The sequence below is a fragment of the Cynara cardunculus genome (genome assembly GCF_001531365.2).
Source record: "Cynara cardunculus var. scolymus isolate 2C chromosome LG 15, CcrdV1, whole genome shotgun sequence".
In the NCBI taxonomy this organism is placed as follows: Eukaryota; Viridiplantae; Streptophyta; class Magnoliopsida; order Asterales; family Asteraceae; genus Cynara; species Cynara cardunculus.
In genome coordinates, this window is record NC_037542.1 from 7175276 (window position 1) to 7194295 (window position 19020).

A 19020-nucleotide genomic window follows, 5' to 3' on the forward strand; every position below is an offset into this window, starting at 1 on the left:
TTTTGAAACTTCATAATCTTCACAGTGTTTTTGCTGTGAAGGCTCAATATATATATATATATATATATATATATATATATATATATAGAGTTAGTTTTTGTGAAACTCATAAAATCATATTTTTATTTTTGAAACTTCATAATCTTCACAGTGTTTTTGCTGTGAAGGTTCAGATTTTCTTACCTTCATAATGTTTTGCTGTGAAATTTCAAGTGTAAAAATGTGGTCTCATGGATATCACGAAAACATGTTAGTCTCACGTGAATGGAACCTTATATGTGTGACTGTTTTTTACAATTTCAGCATCATCATTCATATTTCACAAAGGCTATGTTTGGGAAACAAGCTGATAAGCTAGCTGATGCACAAATGATGTTTATAAAAACTCGCTAATAAGTTAGATTAAACTGCAAAATGACCAAAACTAATCAATTACAACATTTTGTAATATAATTAAAACAAACCCATAATAGTATAATATCTTAATTAATACAATCAATATAGCAAAATAATTAAATAATTAATAATTAATATAGCCTTTAAAATTAATAATTAATATTAGTTTATAATGTATAATTAAAATTAATTAATAATTTTCAATTAATAATCAATATTTTATTATATTAACTTTGAGCAGATTGCATAAAATGTAACCTATTTTGATGTGATTCTGATTCCGGATAACATAGTTTCAAAACCTTCATTTTAATACATGACATGTGGATATCTCAAACATTTAAGTACCCTATTTCTTTAAATTGAGTGGTATTTTTATCTTTTTATTATTTCTTTAATTTTCTTTTAAAAATAATATATTAAACTTCTATTATACAATTGCTCAAAATCAAAAGCATTGGTAAGTGCTTATATGCAAAATTCAACATTATCACTTACCAAGATTTTAATCCACTAAAACAGTATCATATGTAACATTTTACCCAGTAAGCACTAACTGTGGTAAGAGTCGTCGCCGTCACTTACCAGGTAAGACTCTCGATCATTTTCTTAGTTCTTACCGGGTAAGATTCTTGGTCACTGTCACCTACATCCAGTAACGTAATGTAACTTGGTAAGCGCTTACCAGGAGTAAGCGTTAGGTTAACGAGACTTAGGGACCGTTTATCAAACGCTTATCAAGTCACATTACCTTACCGAATGAGTATAGCAATGACCAAGAATCTTACCTGGTAAAAATGAGACAAGGACTGAGAGTTTTACTTGGCAAGCGAGGATGACCAGTTACCTGGTAAAGATAGTAATGCAATTTGCCCATTAACTTTAATTAATATATATTTATAATTAACATTAATAAATAACAATTAATATTAATCAAAGTTAGAATTGATAAATGTGTCAAAGAGCTGTTAAAAAGCTACTTCATCTAACGTTTCAATAAGCTAACTTACTTAGGTAAGTTATGTTTACCAAACAATGCTAAAAAGCATTCGAGGTACCAATGGAAGGAAGGATGCAAAAGAGATACCACAAGAAAAACATACATTACAAACCAAAGTTAAGGATATGAACTTATCTTTTAAATCATACGAGATTGAATGAAACAAACTCGATAAATCTCATATTTAGCATCTAAAAGAGGGTAAGAAAGGGTAATTCCCAAATTAACCGGATTATGTTAAAAAAGAGTGAAAAAATGACCAAGTCTTTTTCATATTTGCAAAAACAGACCATCCAAATTGCTAAAGAATTTCGTCATGGATGAAACGACACATGTCACGCTATGTCTTTGTTTGACAAAGATCCTCAATTTGGCAATTTGCATGGATTTTTAATATCTTTTTTAAGAAAGTGGACCCGCCACTTATATTAATGGGAAAATCACCAATGAGGAAATACTTTGATGATTTGGCTTGGTCATTTTTTCCGTTTGTTTATGTATTATGGCCATTTCAGGAATACCCTACAAAATGGCAAAAGTAAGCGTCTGAACGCCTATCCGGATAAGCCCTTATCAAATTACATTACCTTACCGTATGGATATGGTAAGGACCAAGAATCTTACCAGGTAAGAGGAGACAAGAATCAAAAGTCTTACCCGGTAAGTGAGAGCGACGACTCTTATCACAATAAGTGCTTACCGGGTAAATTGTTGCATACGATGCTGTTTTGGTGGATTAAAAACTTACCCGGTAAGTAAATGATAGTGTTAAATTTTACCCGTAAACGCTTACCGGATAAGTGTCTGGTAAACGGCTCCTAAATGTGTTCATTGGTTTTGATTTTTCGCTCAAACTCGGGGACATAAACTAATAACAAACATTAGGCATCAGGATTGATGAGTTGATACATAAAGTAATAATAATCAGTAGCCCCAATGCATTCTTTTGCCACTGGATTTAGTAGGTTGAAGATTACATTTTAACCAACGATTCAATCCGTTTAACAGGCAGAAGGTTTGGTTAATTTAGGTAACTATATACGTAATAATCGCATCTGGGGGATGCTCTACTTACAGAATACAACACCGCAGCACTAGTCCCTTCGGGTCCACCCTCCCCTCCTCGTTTCCTGGAACACAAACCAACCGAAGAAAGAAAAAACAAACAAAGAAAGTGGTTTAGATGACGATATAGAGGAAATTATAATTGGCAAAGAGTGGTCAACTCTAATTGAAAAATGTTTGAACATTCTATGGTCGTAGATACCAAACCAAACGAATCCAGTATATCCTACTCAAAAATAGGGTCCGGGAGGGGTAGGATGTATACGGACCATACCACAACCACTAAGATCGAGAGGTGGTTTCCATAAATACCCCCAGCTTGTGCACGAAGCAAAGGTGGGTGCAAGCAGGCAGTAAGAGAGGCAATGTAACAGGTAATTCATACGAATACACTATGACAAAGAAACAATGATGAGAGTCAAACAGTTAGGATGACGGGTTTTCTATTGTTCCCATTTTATGTTCCGTTTGCTTCATATAAATGGGGGCCGTCTTACGTTCGATGTATTTTAACTACTGAAATTTCACAAGATAGAATAAAAATCCTAACGACGACTATATGGAAGCATACTTCTTAAGCATGTAGATATTGTGTTTGAATTTCCTTTTCCTGCAACTATTATTTTGTGTGTTATTATAGATGATACTAACAAATGATGGTTTATACCAGAAATCAAGAATAAACAATGCACGCCACTTTATTTTTGGTGATACGAGAACACTTTTGTCTATGAAACCTGAATTAGTTCGATAGTCCACGGAATTGCTTGCATCAATAACGACAACCATCTGAATCTTGATGCTTTCCCTGGACATACCATGTGCACATTATATGCTTAAGATAGATAGGGTACATTAGAGCTTTATTGATGTCTACTTGGATGTGCATGTTTGTTATGCTAATAGACAAGAATGAGTTCTTGTTAACGTCAATTACACCATCTCCATTTCTTCGATTGGCATGCATTTTTTAGACTTCAGGTCAGGAACACATGAATTCCCACCGAGCATTAAGAATTGTGTTGTGTGGGAAAAGATACGACCTTCCCCACTCCAGCTGATCAAATTTAATCATTTTGCATTTGACAGCTAGTGGTTCTTGAAATTTTACCTTGTCCATGCCAAGTGTCATTTGCCGTTTCCATTTCTTTGTCTGGCAGATGCTTTTAATACTTAGGGTTTAGGGTTTTTTCATCGTCTTTTGGAACTTATAAACCGAAAAATGCTCATCAAGGTTTGTGAACTTACAGTGGCCATCATAAAGAACTGTGTTTTGTGGAAAATTTGGACTTTTCCTTCTCCAAGTGATCAAAGCTATGCAAAAACGCCATTCACATAAAGATATGTAATGCTGCAAACTCCTTGGGGTTGCAATGGCTTTGAAGATAGAAGAATGGAGAATGTCCAAATGACAACATATGGCTAAATGGTTGAAATTTAGGTTTGACTTTTGTCTCATTTGACTCTTGCTTCTTGTTCCAAACATTCACATAAAGATATGTAATGCTGCAAATTTAGGAATCTAGAACCACAGAAACTAGTTGGGTTTAAAAAGATTATTTCCAAAGAATTTACTATATTTTCTAATGACAGTAGACAAGAACCAAAAACAACACATAATGCTCATCAGGCATATATCTTGCATTTGCCTGGTTAAGTTACACTATGCATATAAGCTAATGCACACTAAAATAATTTTCAATTGGCCCCTTCATTTCTCTCATGAAATAAGGCATATAGAACTTAGAATCTAGACTGTAAATGGATTCACTGACTTTGTGCTAGTCGTTGACCACATTACCTCCATGAGCAAACTTGAAAGAAAAAGAAATAAGCATTTGATATCATGTAACTGGCAAAGAATATCCTCAGCATACTCTGAAGTTCATTTTTTCAAGGATATAAAACAAAACAGGGATGGAATATGAAAAAATTGACAAACCTTCAGGAGGCTGAGAGAGTTTTCTGTTTTGTGGAGAGGTCATTTCTTTCTTGAGTTGAGTTAATATGTCCTCCATTGTGTACTCTCTTTGCCAATCGGCAAGCATGGGGAAAAGAGACGGTTCAACCTGGCAAATTTGCACCACCATGAGATTATTTACGAGTACATAATGTCATATAGAAGGTTTATTGGGGAGTATAATACACACCACACCCGTCTCTTGATTCACACAGCTCATGTTTATTCTTGATTGGAATTTCACGCTCGGTGGTTCTTCTGGATACTCGTGGCCACAAAATAATTTCAGCTGATAGATGCGCCCTTCATGAACAGTCTGACATGCAACATCAACTAGATTAAATTAAATCGCAGACGCTAAACATGCATTTATGAGCATTAGCATCCTATCCCAGAATTTCGATAAAAGATGCATAATAAACAAAAGGACAAGAAATGAATTGTCTTGATACAAAATTGACACATTCAAAATCGACAGTAAGCTTGAGTGCCGCAACAGTAAGCAACATGAAATCAGCTGCCGTTGATATTAAAATTTTGAAAATATAGAGTCAGTTAACATAACCAAAAAAGAATTTAAGAAAACTAACATTAGAAGGACCAATGATAGTCCCCGTCCATGATTGCATGTACACATCATCCGCATCATCCATCCCATAACTGACAGTTCCATCACCAATTCCCTTTTCTCCCCTTTCAAGCTCTTCCAGTAATCTAAAGCTCCTGGGAACTAAAGTGAATACAAATTCGTGTTAAGCATCAAGACCAACACAACAATTTATATAAGATTGACCAGACAATTAGTATATTAAGTAACGAACTGATGTAGAAACTATCAGTATGGTAATCTGCAAGTCTGCATAATCACGCAAAGATTTAATTTACCATCCACCCCATGAATACGCAATTTGTAATGCAATAATAAATAAGAGACGTTCGGATATTTCTGAAGAGATGATAACAGTTGAGACTTGAGGGAAAAATTTGGAAGTGGCTTTTTTCAAACAGCCTACAGACGTAACCCAAAATGACGGAATACCATCTTTGAAAGAAAGACAACCCTATTTCCACATAATAAATAATAAAACACATGCAACAAAGTTGTACAAAATTCTTATTTTACAATACAATTTGTCATTAACATTTTGAATTTTCATGCCGAGTACATATTTATGTTTTATAACTAACATCCAGCATAGCTAATCATTGATTCCATTATTTTACATCAGAAAGATTATAAAAGTCCACAAGTTACCATCCACGATATGTGCAAGTAAAGAGTCAACCCTATCAAAGGGAAAGTTGGAAAAAACCATAGGGTACTCCGTACTTATTATCTATTTCGTTACACAAACTACTGATCACTACCACAAATCTGTATACTTCCATTGCAACACCACAATCTGAACTAGCAGACTGGTTCAATAACCACCAAACAACTAAAACCATGGTAGAAAGTTATTTGTAGCCCACTATCAAGGGCTTGTTAGGGGTAATCACAAAGGATGTGAAACGGGATGTCAGGAACCGAACTCCCCCACTCGAAGCCCTCATGCCTCCTTAAGACTTGAACAAAATGTCAAAAACCCAGAACATCATCCCCATAACATATAGGCCAAACCGAAAGGCAAACTACAAAATTAAGCCTAAGCATTGATACCATCCTGCCCAAAGTAGCAAACTAACCCAAGTGACCTCCAAACAACCAAAACACAAGTAGAAAGTTACTGCTGGCCCACTAGCAAGGGCTTGTAATGAAATCATAGTTCACAATGACAACAGATTTGAGACAGAAGGTTACATCTAGAAACAGGCAAACAGCTTTTTTAAAGCATTACTTCCTGTAGACGATGTAGTTACCAACAACCTTCAATTAGAAATGGATCCATGGACTGCTAAGCTTGGTAGTCTGTATCATGCATACCTCAAAAATAAATTAAGTTCATGGTGGGTATCACGTTCCTATATTTCCTAATAAGTAATAATAGAGGGCCAAAGCTCTTGCATATCTTTTAATTGGTTCTATATATATCAAATGTGTATGTTGCTTCTTACTACTTTCGGTTCTAATCTTCTACATAAAATCTTATGCCTCTTTCATTCTGTCACATCTTCAAATGCACTGTCTGCTTAATCTACCTAGGCTAAACTTTTCCCTTTGCCCTTCAAGATGTTGATCAAAGACATGATCTTTACTATACCACAAACCTCCTAATTACAAATGAAATCTCTCCCTTAATTATTCCCTTCCTCTCTAATAACGACACTCTGTGAAAAAAATAGCTCGCTTTGACTTTAGGGATTAAATGGAGTAAGAACCGAAATTGTGTACTCGATTAAATATCAGCTGAGAATTTGTGGGTATCAAATATAAAACATTAATACAATAGTGAATAGGATATTAAGATTAAAGTCAAAGAATAAGACGATGGTGATCAAAATGGAAGACTATGGCGCATATTGGGTGAATGTTTGGTGACTAAGTGCCATAGCCTTGCACGTGGTCTAAATCAAGACTTATAGCCTCAAGAATTTAGCAAAAAGTGAATTAAAACTAAGAATGAAATAAATGAAGAAGTGAGAAGATTGTGAGTTATGCTGGGGCGGAGAACAGAGAACAAAAGAAGAAAATCCAAGAGTTCAAGAAATTTGAGATAATACTAGGCTGATTCTTGATACTTTTACTTAAGTAATGTTAGAAATTTGGTAGTTATGTAGTACCTAATTCAGCTTGCCTGAGTTGGACTCATCCATTTGATATTTTACCAACTACGCATTCGTTCAAGTTGTTTTGGGAAATGAAGAGAAATTGAACCCAAATTCGGATGGTTTTCTTTTTCTATGAAAGGATTTGAGACTAGTTGATTAGGGATTTAATCTGCAAATATGACAAATTTGCTAGACTTGAGGAATAACTTCAGTTTGGTATGTCTACCCATTAAGGTTTTTTATGCTTTGATTATATGGTTTGATTTAAACTCATGTGTATGAATTTTAGTAGCAAGATATGATAATGAGTTCAGTATGGATATTAAAGTACATGCATAGCTTCTAGCTTACATCAAACATTTATTGGTCAATATAGTGATTCACTGAATTTGGGTTCGAAACAGTAATATGCCAAAGAGAGACGGATGCATACGATCTATGCTGTTAATTGCGGTGCTATAGCGGTTAGCGGTCCTACAGGAAATAGTGGTGAGAAATAGCGGTTACGCTAATAGCAGCGCCAATCACCACAATTGGGCCGCAATTTTGACTTGCAATAACGGTGTGAAAACCGCAATTAGGAGTTGGGCTTTAAGTTGGCCTTTTAAAGGGTTTAGAGAAGTCGATTAAGGGATTACGAGCTAGAGGGCCGATTTTCATTTAAAGCATGCTTTACAACCCAAAATATTATATTCTAGCAACTATTTATAAGTTTAGAATATTATACATCTACAAATGAGTTTACAAACTTCAAAAATAAAAACGTTCGATCTCAAGTCCGGTCCCTATTTGCAATATTGCTGTGCAACTCGCTATTCCTCTCTCATCTCTTATACTCCAGTCTATATTTTGCATCTTCTCTTCACAAAAACATTGTCTTCTAAGATTGATTGCTCATTTCTTCTATTCACCTGCTCTTATGTTCATCTTCAAAATATATATTATGTTATGCATCTATTCATACATTTATATATAACTGTAATGGTTACATGAACTGCTATATGTGGACCATTATACCACCACTTTACCATCGCGATAACCGCTATATCAGATCACGGTCCTGGCCGTTATTTCAAATTTTGACAGCTGTAACAGCATAGCATACGATTATGTTGCAGTTGCTAGTGTAACCCTACGCTCACACACAAGTACCAAAACAGGGGTTGATTTGATGAATATGGTCTTACAATCGAAGAGTACAACCATAAGTCTGTAACATGAAGATATTTTTGATTCCATAACATTACAGTATTACACCAAATCCTAAGTTTCTATTTCTTCAATGCAGTTCTTCAAGATACTTTATTAAATATTTTTGAAGAGTTACTAGAGATTTGAACAAAAAGAGAGAGATACCTAGTTATTCAAACAAGAGTTTGTATGAACAATTTGAATTACATTTTTATCAGAGGATTTAAAAAGTTAAGTAGAATCCTTTAGGGTCTCATTCCTTACCTGACAAGCTAGTTACAAACTGTGAGAAGATTCTAGGATACTAAATCTATATGGTAGGAAGATACTATTAGAGTTCAGGGGGCTGAATAGAACCAATCATACCTCGTGGGTTCATTTTACTATCTTAGAAGGTAATTGCATGTATTATTCATAAGATGAAGTTTTCTTGAAAACTCAAATTGGCAGAACGTGTGATCTTCCTAGACATAAAACTGGCAGAAGATGTGAACTCATATACATATCGAATTAGCAAAGATGTGAACTTTTGGGGCAAAAATCAAATTGGCAAAAGATGTGATTTCCTGGAAGACATATCGTATTGGCAGAAGATGTGATCTCCTTTGGAGACATTAGACATATAAAACTAGCAGAGACTGTGTATCCTTTGGACGTGTAAATGACAAGGGAAGGTTTTAATTATTTTTATTTATTGGGCCTCTAATGCGTACATTTGTAATACATCCATTTCAGGAGGCAACTTAGTTGTTGGCAGAAGAGTTTTGTTATGTCATTGCTGAGACATCAGCGCCAATTCTACTACAAAAATGGAATAAACACGAGTAGGTAAATAAAATATTAAGAGTCAAACTATGAAAGTTTTGAGATAGGAGTGTCATTACAGCAGGAGGAGCAATGAAATATCGGCTAGCATTGTTTGAATGATAAATGTAGGTGAAGTGAATCAAGCTTATGCTAAGAGCCTAAGAGGTATGGTTGTTTTATGGAGAAGTATATTTATCGGATGGTTATAAACTATTGAAAGAGGGATGATAAAAATGGCCTACTTCAAATTTTATATTAAATATGGACTCTCAACCATTCTGAGGAGAAATTGACAACTACTTTACAGTTTACCCATTTGGTTCCTATATATTTCAAGCGTTCTAGTTGCTTCTTACCACTTTTTGTTTTAGTCTTTTGCATAAAACCTCATGACTCTTTCATTTTTTCATACTTCCAATTTCATACTTAATGAAATTCCGTCTCTTCTTAATCTACAAAAGCTAAACATTTTCCCCTTGCTCTTCGGAATGTTGATCAAAAGACATGATCTTTACTATACCCCAAACTTTTAATTACAAAAGAAATTACTTTTTCCAACTCCTCCATTTCCCTCTAATGCTGCTCCATTCCAGAAAAGAAAAGAAAAGAGCTACATCCTGACTTTAGGGATCAAATGGGCTATTTTGAAAGTTCAAAACTAACGGGTACTCCAACCATTCCAAAGGGTAAGCTTTCACCTTTAGAATATATATGCTAGTGTTAGAAGTGGTAACAAATCCATATCGACTTCTGGTTACTTACAAGAACATTCTTAAATAAAATGAATTTCAAAAATATCTGTCTGAGCTTTTAGACCATGGTACTTGACTTTTCATTGTAATCAAAACATGAAAATTACACCTTGAAGAATGAGTGATATTTGAAAAAACTACCAGATACGATGGCTTTTGGTGCATTTACCGGTTCACAATTTGTCAAAATTGCTCATTCGTGGAAAATATTGTGTTCTTTTAGCTTTTTCACAACCAATTAGTTTGCAACAAAAAGCAAGTACGATTGTCTAAAAATCCAATCACTCATTTCATAAAGAGCACTCTAAATACCCCCTACAACCTAGCAACAACACTCATACACTAACAAATAGAATTTGAATCCACCAAATATCCCCAATAATCTTATGAATCTACAGCAATATACTTTAGTACTAACCCTATCATTCACTAATTTAACAAATCCAAACGAATTCAAGAACCTAAAATCTTAAAAAGCCCAAGTTAAAAGCAAATAAATCGGGTGATGTCAAATAACAAACATAATCAAATCGGAAAGCAATGAATTACGAATTTGCATAATCACGACTGAAGATTACGACTAATTAGAATCATACCGATAACTTTTGATCCCTCCAAGCTCATCTCTTGCTGCATTCGATGGCACTCCCCTAGGGTTTCGGTCTCCCGCTAAACACTGCAGTCTATCAAAGACTGGTCGTAGAAGCTCTCTGACAAATGTCTCCACAACGGTTTTCATTTGTCGACCGAAAAGTTTTTTGTCTTTGCGCACAAGCCAAGGTACAACTTTTTATGCATGTTATACGGTTCTTTGAAGCGTGATGGTTTGACAGAAGTTAAAAAGGGGATTGGTAATAGTGATTCTTAGTGTGTAGTCCCTAGACTTTGGGTATTTTTCAATTTTGTCCCTAGTCTTTGGTATTGCCAATTTCAGTCCTTACAACTTTGTTCTTCATGAAGTAGTAAATACAAAGTAGATCTTGTTGCAAATGATAATATAACATGGGATTGATTATTTGAAACAACTTATACTTTTCTACAAAAGCATTAATCTACTTATTATAAGTCAGAATGGTTTAACTTATTCAAAAATTCATTATTACCGGCTTGACACCGATAAGTTGTTTATCCAAACACTCAAGAGTGCTTATTACCGATGTCACACCGGAATAAGTCAATAAATTGTTTTTATAAGCAACCTCAAACACCCCCGTAGTTAACATAAGATCACAGATTGCTTTTTTTTCCTTTTGTATGATATAAAAATTAAAATCAGTTTATAGATTAAATTTCATCCTTCTTTATTGACTTTTTAGCTCTACTATTGGTATATGAGTCACTTTGAGTCTTTCAGATGGATATGAGGAGTTGGAGAGTAGAACCGAAATGGATACGAGCATGATTACTGTTGAGCTGAATCATTTTTAAGGCTTTGAATATAGCGTGCACATGATAACTGAAAATACTACTTCCTCACGTTCCAAAATATATAACGTTTAATATTTGTGAATCAGAACAGTTTCACCAATATCTTGCAATATCTGTTGATGTGCAAATGAATATATCTCCAAATGAAACTCTCCGTAAATTAAATCTTTAAGAAATTTAGACCGTCAATGAGTTTTATTGGACTTGCCCAGGTGGAATTACATTGTTACAGTAAATAATTCAATGGAATATAATATGATAGGATCGTATTTGCATTACTACAAAACAATACGATAAATCTTTAAGGAAGCAATCGAATATCATCTAATACTTTACTCCATTTGGATCATCAATTGTGCTTAAAAGTGTCGAGTTATTTGGTGGTATGATTCATTAAAACACTCATAGATGTGTCTGCACAACCAATCATAGTGTTAGGAAGTGAAGTCTAATACCTAATTTTTTCTACAAATGAGTTCTGGTGTCGAGAAGCAATATTTAATTATGGAGATTCCACTACATAGTTCATTAAGACGCCAATATAGACATTTAAAGATCTCTATAAGGATTCAATCATGTTATCATATGAAACGATTCATTAAGACACTAAAAACAACTTACGTATTATATAAAAGCTTTCTCATAGGGTTTACGTAACACCCCTAACCCTGACCAAGTTGCAAAAGAAAGTCGAAGCAGGGGCTATGTGCTTAGTCATGAAAACTTGGGGGGCTATAAACAGATGTCGGAAAAACGTGTCCAAAAGAATGTGGGATAGAGTAAACCAGGACAATTGAATATTATTATATGTTACTGTTTCAAACCATTTTAGCATGTTAAACGATTTATAGCAGGGTTTCAAGTGTTCATGCACGAAAATTGAGATCTCATGTGAATCTGGTTATGGGTCTATTTTGCGAGCATGTTGTCTATGTAAAGGAACATCCTGATATGTACGTAAGAATGACAAATCATAAACTCGTTGAACATTTAAGCTTACAGGTGACATGCATTTTAGGAGCAGAAAAATCGTATGCTGACAATGGAAAATGAGAACTGTAATCTAGACTTAAGTTGTTCCATTTGAATGAACGTTAAGTATATTGTTGCTTTACACTTAAAAGTTTTGTCAGAGTGAGTTTTATATTTTGTTATGTTGTAAATGAGATTCATTACGTATCTTATTAATTTGTGACGTTATTTATTTGAAAATTGCCTTTTAGAAATCAAGAGATACGACATATATCCTCAAGGGAAAGTCGGGACGTGACAATGTATAATATAACTCAGTAAAAGAACGTAATATATCTGTAAACTGTAAATATAAAGCCAGGGTATTCATGAAGTAAATTTGATCGTGTAGACCATATGATATGGTTATCAATACACCTCTTAATAAGTTTTTACATACAATAAATTATAGTTATACAAACTCTATGATACGATTTCGAAGCATTTTCATATACATTATTGTCGATTTCAAGACTAATTAAAATGTGGACGTGTTCATGATTCATGAAGATACACAAAATATATGTTGATAAAAGCTAAGATTTTCATTAAAAATCAAAACTTACGGGGTGTTTTGGATTGCTTATAAAAACAACTTTTATTGACTTATTTCGATGTGGCACCGATAATAAGCACTTTTGAGTGTTTGGATAAACAACTTATACCGGTGCCAAACCAGTAATAAGGAGTTTTTGAAAAAGTTAAACCCTTCTGACTTATAATAAGTTGATAAAGTGCTTTTGTAGAAAATCATAAGTTGTTTCAAATAAGCAATCTCAAACACCTTTTTTTTGGTGCTATAGTGATGATCAGTTATACCGTACAATTAACTTCAAAAGACATTTAAAATTCAAGTTGAATAGATAGAACGTAACAGCGATATCTTTAGATATACAAGTCCAGTTTATCAAACAACTCACAGTTGTACGTCAGTCCAAGAAGCATCTGAAGTTTATTAAAAATCCAACATGGTTCCCAACATCCGACAGTTATATTTTTTCAGATACAGATATATTTGGACGGTTTTGGTAAAAAGTTTGGTAAGGTTATGCCCTTTGCCAACTTTTGGCAAAAAAAACGATACCATGGGTGTCTTCTGGTGCTTACAATGATGGTGGTGGTCAGCCGTACAACATCCAAAATAACGAATCTTTGGTTGCAACATTTTAAGCATCTTAACGTATAAACCTAAGTTTTCCAAAAACGTGATTTTATCGAAAGTAAAATTTTTTGAAAACTCCTTATTACATGTTTGACACCGGTATAAGTTGTATATTCAAACATTCAAAAGTGCTTATTACCGATATCAAACTGGAATAAGTCATTAAGTTGTTTTTATAAGCAATCCCAAACATCTCCTAAATATCTAGAATTAATTTGTTTGACTTGATGTATATATTTAAAAAAATAAATAATGGATCATAAATAGAAAATCAATAATAATATTTATAATATTTAATGCTAATTAATTAGTTTCACTAAACGAGATTAGGTTAATCTTGATCTCACACATGTCTTTGAGACCCGATCCCGTCAAAGCGGGTTCCGCTCATCATCATCACCTTGAATTCATCAAAGTTGATCATGCCGTCGCCGTCACGGTCGACGCCGGAGATCATTTTCCGACACTCCGCGATCGAGCATTCCTCTCCCAAACTCCCTAAAACGTTATGCAACTCCTCCACGGAGATCGACCCGTTCTTGTCGATATCGAAAACAGAGAACGCGTCCTTCAGATTCTCCAAAACCTCCGCCGAATCGATATCCTTCGTGTTCAACTCGATGAACTCCTTCAAATCTATGAACCCATCCCCGTCGGCATCCACCTCCTTGATCATGTCCTCTAACTCCTGCTCGGTCGGCCGGTGGCCCACGCTTCCCATTATCGATCCCAACTCCGACGACGAGATCTTCCCGTCCCCGTTCACATCAAACTTCTTGAACACTTGTTCCAACTCCTCCTCCATCCGCACACGAGAGTTGAAGGAGCTCGTGCGCGACACCACCCGCGACACATTCGTCGTCGGAACGTTGTCGTTGTGGCTGCCATCGTCCTTGCCGCTTTTCTTTTTCCGGTTGAACAAATTCTTCAATCCCATGATGCCAAATGGTCACAGAAATTCCAAAAGGAATCAAAGCGATTGATATGAAAAAACCCAATTTAATCGGCACTTTTTAGGTACCATAATTCCTGCAGAATCAAGGGTGTGTGCACCACTAAATCCAAACAAACCTATTTTATGCCAAACAAACCTAACAATGTGTTTATAAAACAAACACACGACACATCCTGGCCGTTCATTCCATCATATTTAATGGACTTCATTGACTTACTATATTTAGATTTTAAAATGTAATCTAAAATATTTATAATATAATAATATATGTAATAATTATTAATAAATGTTCATTTAATTTTGAAAATGTATTATTTTAATGTTTTTTTAAGTGAGGGGCTGTTTGACAATTGCTAAATGGTTTGATGTAGAATGATTAAGAGTCTCTTATGATATAGTGTAAAATAGAATATAATTGTTCGGTAGTTGTTTACAATGGAATTAGGATGCTGAATGGTTAAGGGAGACCCATGATACAAAATCGTTCAGAGGGTTTTAGAGTCATTAAAAGGCAGACTTTTTTTTGCCAAACAAGATTCACCTCTTAACGATTCAGAGGTTGTCTTTTAATGAAACTATTAAGAGGTAAACAAACAACCCCTGAATTTTATTCATACATCTTTTTATAGGTGGTACGGGACTGAGATAAGAGATGGGGGCAAGAACTGGGTATATGTGAATACTGAGATATGAATAACAACCTTTTTTAGATTTAAAATATAATAAATGTTTAGAAACAAAATAAAATATTTACTTCGGGGCTGTTTACCAAATTCTTATCCGGGTAAGTGCTTATCAGGTAAATTATTGCATACGATGTCGTTTTTGTGGACCAAAATTTTACTCAATAAGTAAATAGTATTGTCAAATTTTATCGATAAACACTTATCGGGTAAATGTTTGGTAAACAACCCCTTAGTTCTTTATCCAACATGACGACGATCTTACTATACTTTTTTTTTTGTTTTTATTAACCTGAGTCTTCAACGTTTGATCAACTGTGTGTTCAAGATATTCATTGTTGTATTCACATGTAAATACATATTATTTTCGTGTTTTAAGGTTAAAAAAACACAATAACATCTGTTGCTTGAGTTTGCTAACATACCTAAGCATATTCATAGGTATTAGAAGGATACATGTACAATGCAGTGAGATACATATCGATTTTAACCTTTTTTTTTTGTATCAGTTGATGTTATAATACGAATTTATGTGGTTTTGACAAAATGATAATATTTTTATTTTCGAATAAAATATATCATAAAAAGGTGAAAAAAATATTGATATTAGTACCAAACTAACTATTTAATTTTTTTTTGTGTATTTCTTTAATTCATTTTTTTTGTTTAATAATATAATTTTTTTATAAAGATAATAATTAAGTATTTTGTTAGAACTAAATGGTTGGTTGTCCTAATTATATTTTAGATCTTTTATAGTTAAAATGAGATGTTTATTCTTTATTTGATTATATTTATCTGTAATTAGTTACAGGAATTTAAACCTGAAGCTTTAATAAGTTGTATTTACGCATAATTTACTTGTAATCTTAAATTTTAAATAATATGCATCAATAAATAATATTCCATAAATAAAAATAATTTTTAAAAGTTTTTATCAAATGTTATATAATATAATACAAATAAATGTGAAACATATCCACGAGTATTATTCACATAATAAGTTATTTAAATATTTTTATAATTCTATAACAAAAATTAAAGCCCGAAATAAATAGAATGCTAATTTCTAAAGTCAAATTAATTAAAAAAATAATAAAATTGATATGTAACGGTTTGACTGTACGATCAGTCATTTAAAAAATATTGTTTAATAAAAAAGCACTTTGTAAAGTGAGCTACTTTTTAAAGCTAAATATTGAATATTTTTTGATTTAAATATATTATTATAATATCACACCAAAAAGGTATTCGTATAATTTAACGAGATAAATCTTCATTTCAATGTTTAGTTTTTATTATTTATCTTTATCGATATAATACAATTTTATGTGGTTTTAAGAAAACGGTAATGTTTTTATTCTGAATGAAATATAAATTTGAAGATAACATAAAATTTTGGAAAAAAAATCGATATTAGTATCAAATTAACTATAATAGTTTCGTTTTTTTGGTATAACTTCTTTAATTCAACTTTTTATTGTAATTTAATTTAGATTTAATAAAAAAATAATTTATTTTTGGTTTAATAATATATTTTTTTATAGAAATAATAATTTAACATTCTGTTAAAACTCAATGATTATCTTAATTATATTTTAGGTTTTCTATATCGAAAATCAATGTTTATCTTATATCTGATTATGTTTATCTGCAGTTAGTTATACGAATTTAAAGATGTAGCTTTAATAAGTTGTACTTACGCAAAATTACTTGTAATCTTGAATTTTAAGTAATATGCGTCAATAAATAGTACTTCATGCATAAAAAATAATTTTTAAGAATTTTTGTCAAATGATTTATAATATAGTATAGATATACTATAAAACTATTTTTAATACTTACACTTTATACTCTTATATTTATTTATTTAATATATTTTATATTTCATACTTTTTCGTTTTACACTCTTATCTTATTAATATACATAATCATATGTTAACTAAACTATATTTAAAAAATACTTTAAAAAAATTATATTGTACAATCATCTTGTTAATACATTCAAAATAAGTCTGATATTAAATATTTTTTTATTTAATTATATTATTTAATATTATAAATATATAAAATTTTATCTTTACATCATCCTCGTAAATATATTGATTTGATAGATCGATAACATCATAAATGTTTTTTTATTTTGTAAGATAATGAAGAATTAAAAATTTTAAAAATTAGTACACTTTTAAAAAAAATAGTAATGATGAATATTATCTCTTAATTGTTTTAAAGATAAAAATATTATAAAATTTGGTAATAAAAATTTGAGTTCCACTAAAAGCATCTCCAACAGCTATGTTATAATTTTTTTATAATAGAGTATGAAAAATTAAAAAATATCTAGAAAAATTTACATCCAACTCCAACAGCTACTTTATTTTAGCAATTCTAACATTAATTATATTAACAAAATATTCAATATATTTAATAAAATATTATTTTTCTCTTCTATACATTTTACTTCAGTAGCTTTAATTGGTTGAATATAATTAAAATATTATTTTATCTCTTTTCTATAGAGTTTTAGATGACGTTTGTTTTTACGGGTTGATATTCCTACCCCATTCATCTCCTCACGTCACCCTCACTCACCCCCTCCGCATGAACCTAATTTTTAAAATTTTAATTTTAAATTTATACTTTATACTTCTATAATTAATTAATTTATTTATTTTACATTTATTTTTTTTAAAATTTTCATTTTACACCATTTATCAAATTAACATACATAATTGTATATCAATTAAAATACGTTTTTTTTAACAAGTTACACCATTATAATTATCTCGTCAAATAACTTCGAAATGAACTCAATATTGAATAGTTTTTGACTTAATTATATTATTATATATTATATATATATTATGAAAAAATATTTTTAAAATTAACATTTTATACTCTTATAGTTATTTATTTAATTTATGGTATATTTGGTTTTTCAATTTTTGTTTTTACACCATTATCACATTAAAATACATAATTTTATATTAAGATCTAACAACAAAATTAACCTATCAGGAAGCATTTTCATACCCTTTATTCATCTTGCATACTCATTTTTTAATTCTAAAATTATACTTCATATTCTGTAGTTACTTAATTAATTTATTTTTATAGTTTTGTTTTTTCTATTTTTTAATACCCTTATCACATTAAGATACATTAAAAAAATACGTTCTAATTTTAACAAGTCATATCATTATAATCGTCTTGTCAATACCTTCAAAATAAATCCAATATTGAATATTTTTTGATTTAATTATATTATTATATCATATATTACTATGAAAAAATATTTTTAACACTTATGCTTTATACTCTTGTAGTTAATTATGTAATTTATGGTATGTCCCTTTGTTTTTCATTTTTCATTCACACCATTATCACATTAACATACATAATTGTATATTAATTTCAAAATATGTTTTTATTTTGACAAGTTATATCATTATAAATTGTCTCGTCAATACCTTCAAAATTAGCCCAATACTGCATATTTTTTATTTTAATTATATTATTATATGTTATATATTACAAAAGAATATTTTTATCACTTAGACTTCTACCATTATATTTATTTAATTTTTGAATACATCCCTTACTTTTTCATTTTTCGTTTTACACTTTTATCATATAACATACATAATCGTATATTAAACTAAAATACGTTAAAGAATATATATTTTTATTTTAACAAGTTACACTATTATAATCGTCTCGTCAATACCTTCAAAATAATTCTAATATTGAATTTTTTTTGTATTTAATTATATGACCATAATAATATAAATATAACGAGGATATAAAATAAAAAGTAAAAAAAGGAAGAAAACAAAGAAACTTAATAATATTTATAAGGGTATAAAATGTATATCGAAAAAAAATTATATACAAATAG

At 31.5% G+C, this 19020-nt stretch overlaps 2 protein-coding genes across 3 annotated transcripts; both read right to left on the reverse strand.

The window, feature by feature from the left end:
- Positions 1–2254: 2254 nt before the first annotated feature.
- LOC112527299 (ubiquitin-conjugating enzyme E2 variant 1A-like) lies at positions 2255–10610 on the reverse strand. Of its 2 annotated transcripts, none has more exons than XM_025137853.1 (5): positions 10477–10610; positions 5012–5151; positions 4612–4737; positions 4404–4530; positions 2255–2526 (listed from the first exon to the last, which is right to left on the reverse strand). In XM_025137853.1, exons 1-5 carry the CDS (start codon positions 10514–10516, stop codon positions 2468–2470), a joined length of 492 nt encoding a protein of 163 aa, XP_024993621.1. In that variant the 5' UTR covers positions 10517–10610; the 3' UTR covers positions 2255–2467. The 2 variants fall into 2 exon arrangements, with proteins under 2 accessions (XP_024993621.1, XP_024993620.1); XM_025137852.1 differs by having other exon boundaries at positions 2255–2542.
- A 3195-nt stretch (positions 10611–13805) lies between these two features.
- On the reverse strand, positions 13806–14418 carry LOC112528714 (probable calcium-binding protein CML25). The gene has a single exon (XM_025139741.1). It carries the CDS (start codon positions 14416–14418, stop codon positions 13825–13827), a length of 594 nt encoding a protein of 197 aa, XP_024995509.1. The 3' UTR covers positions 13806–13824.
- Positions 14419–19020: the final 4602 nt, after the last annotated feature.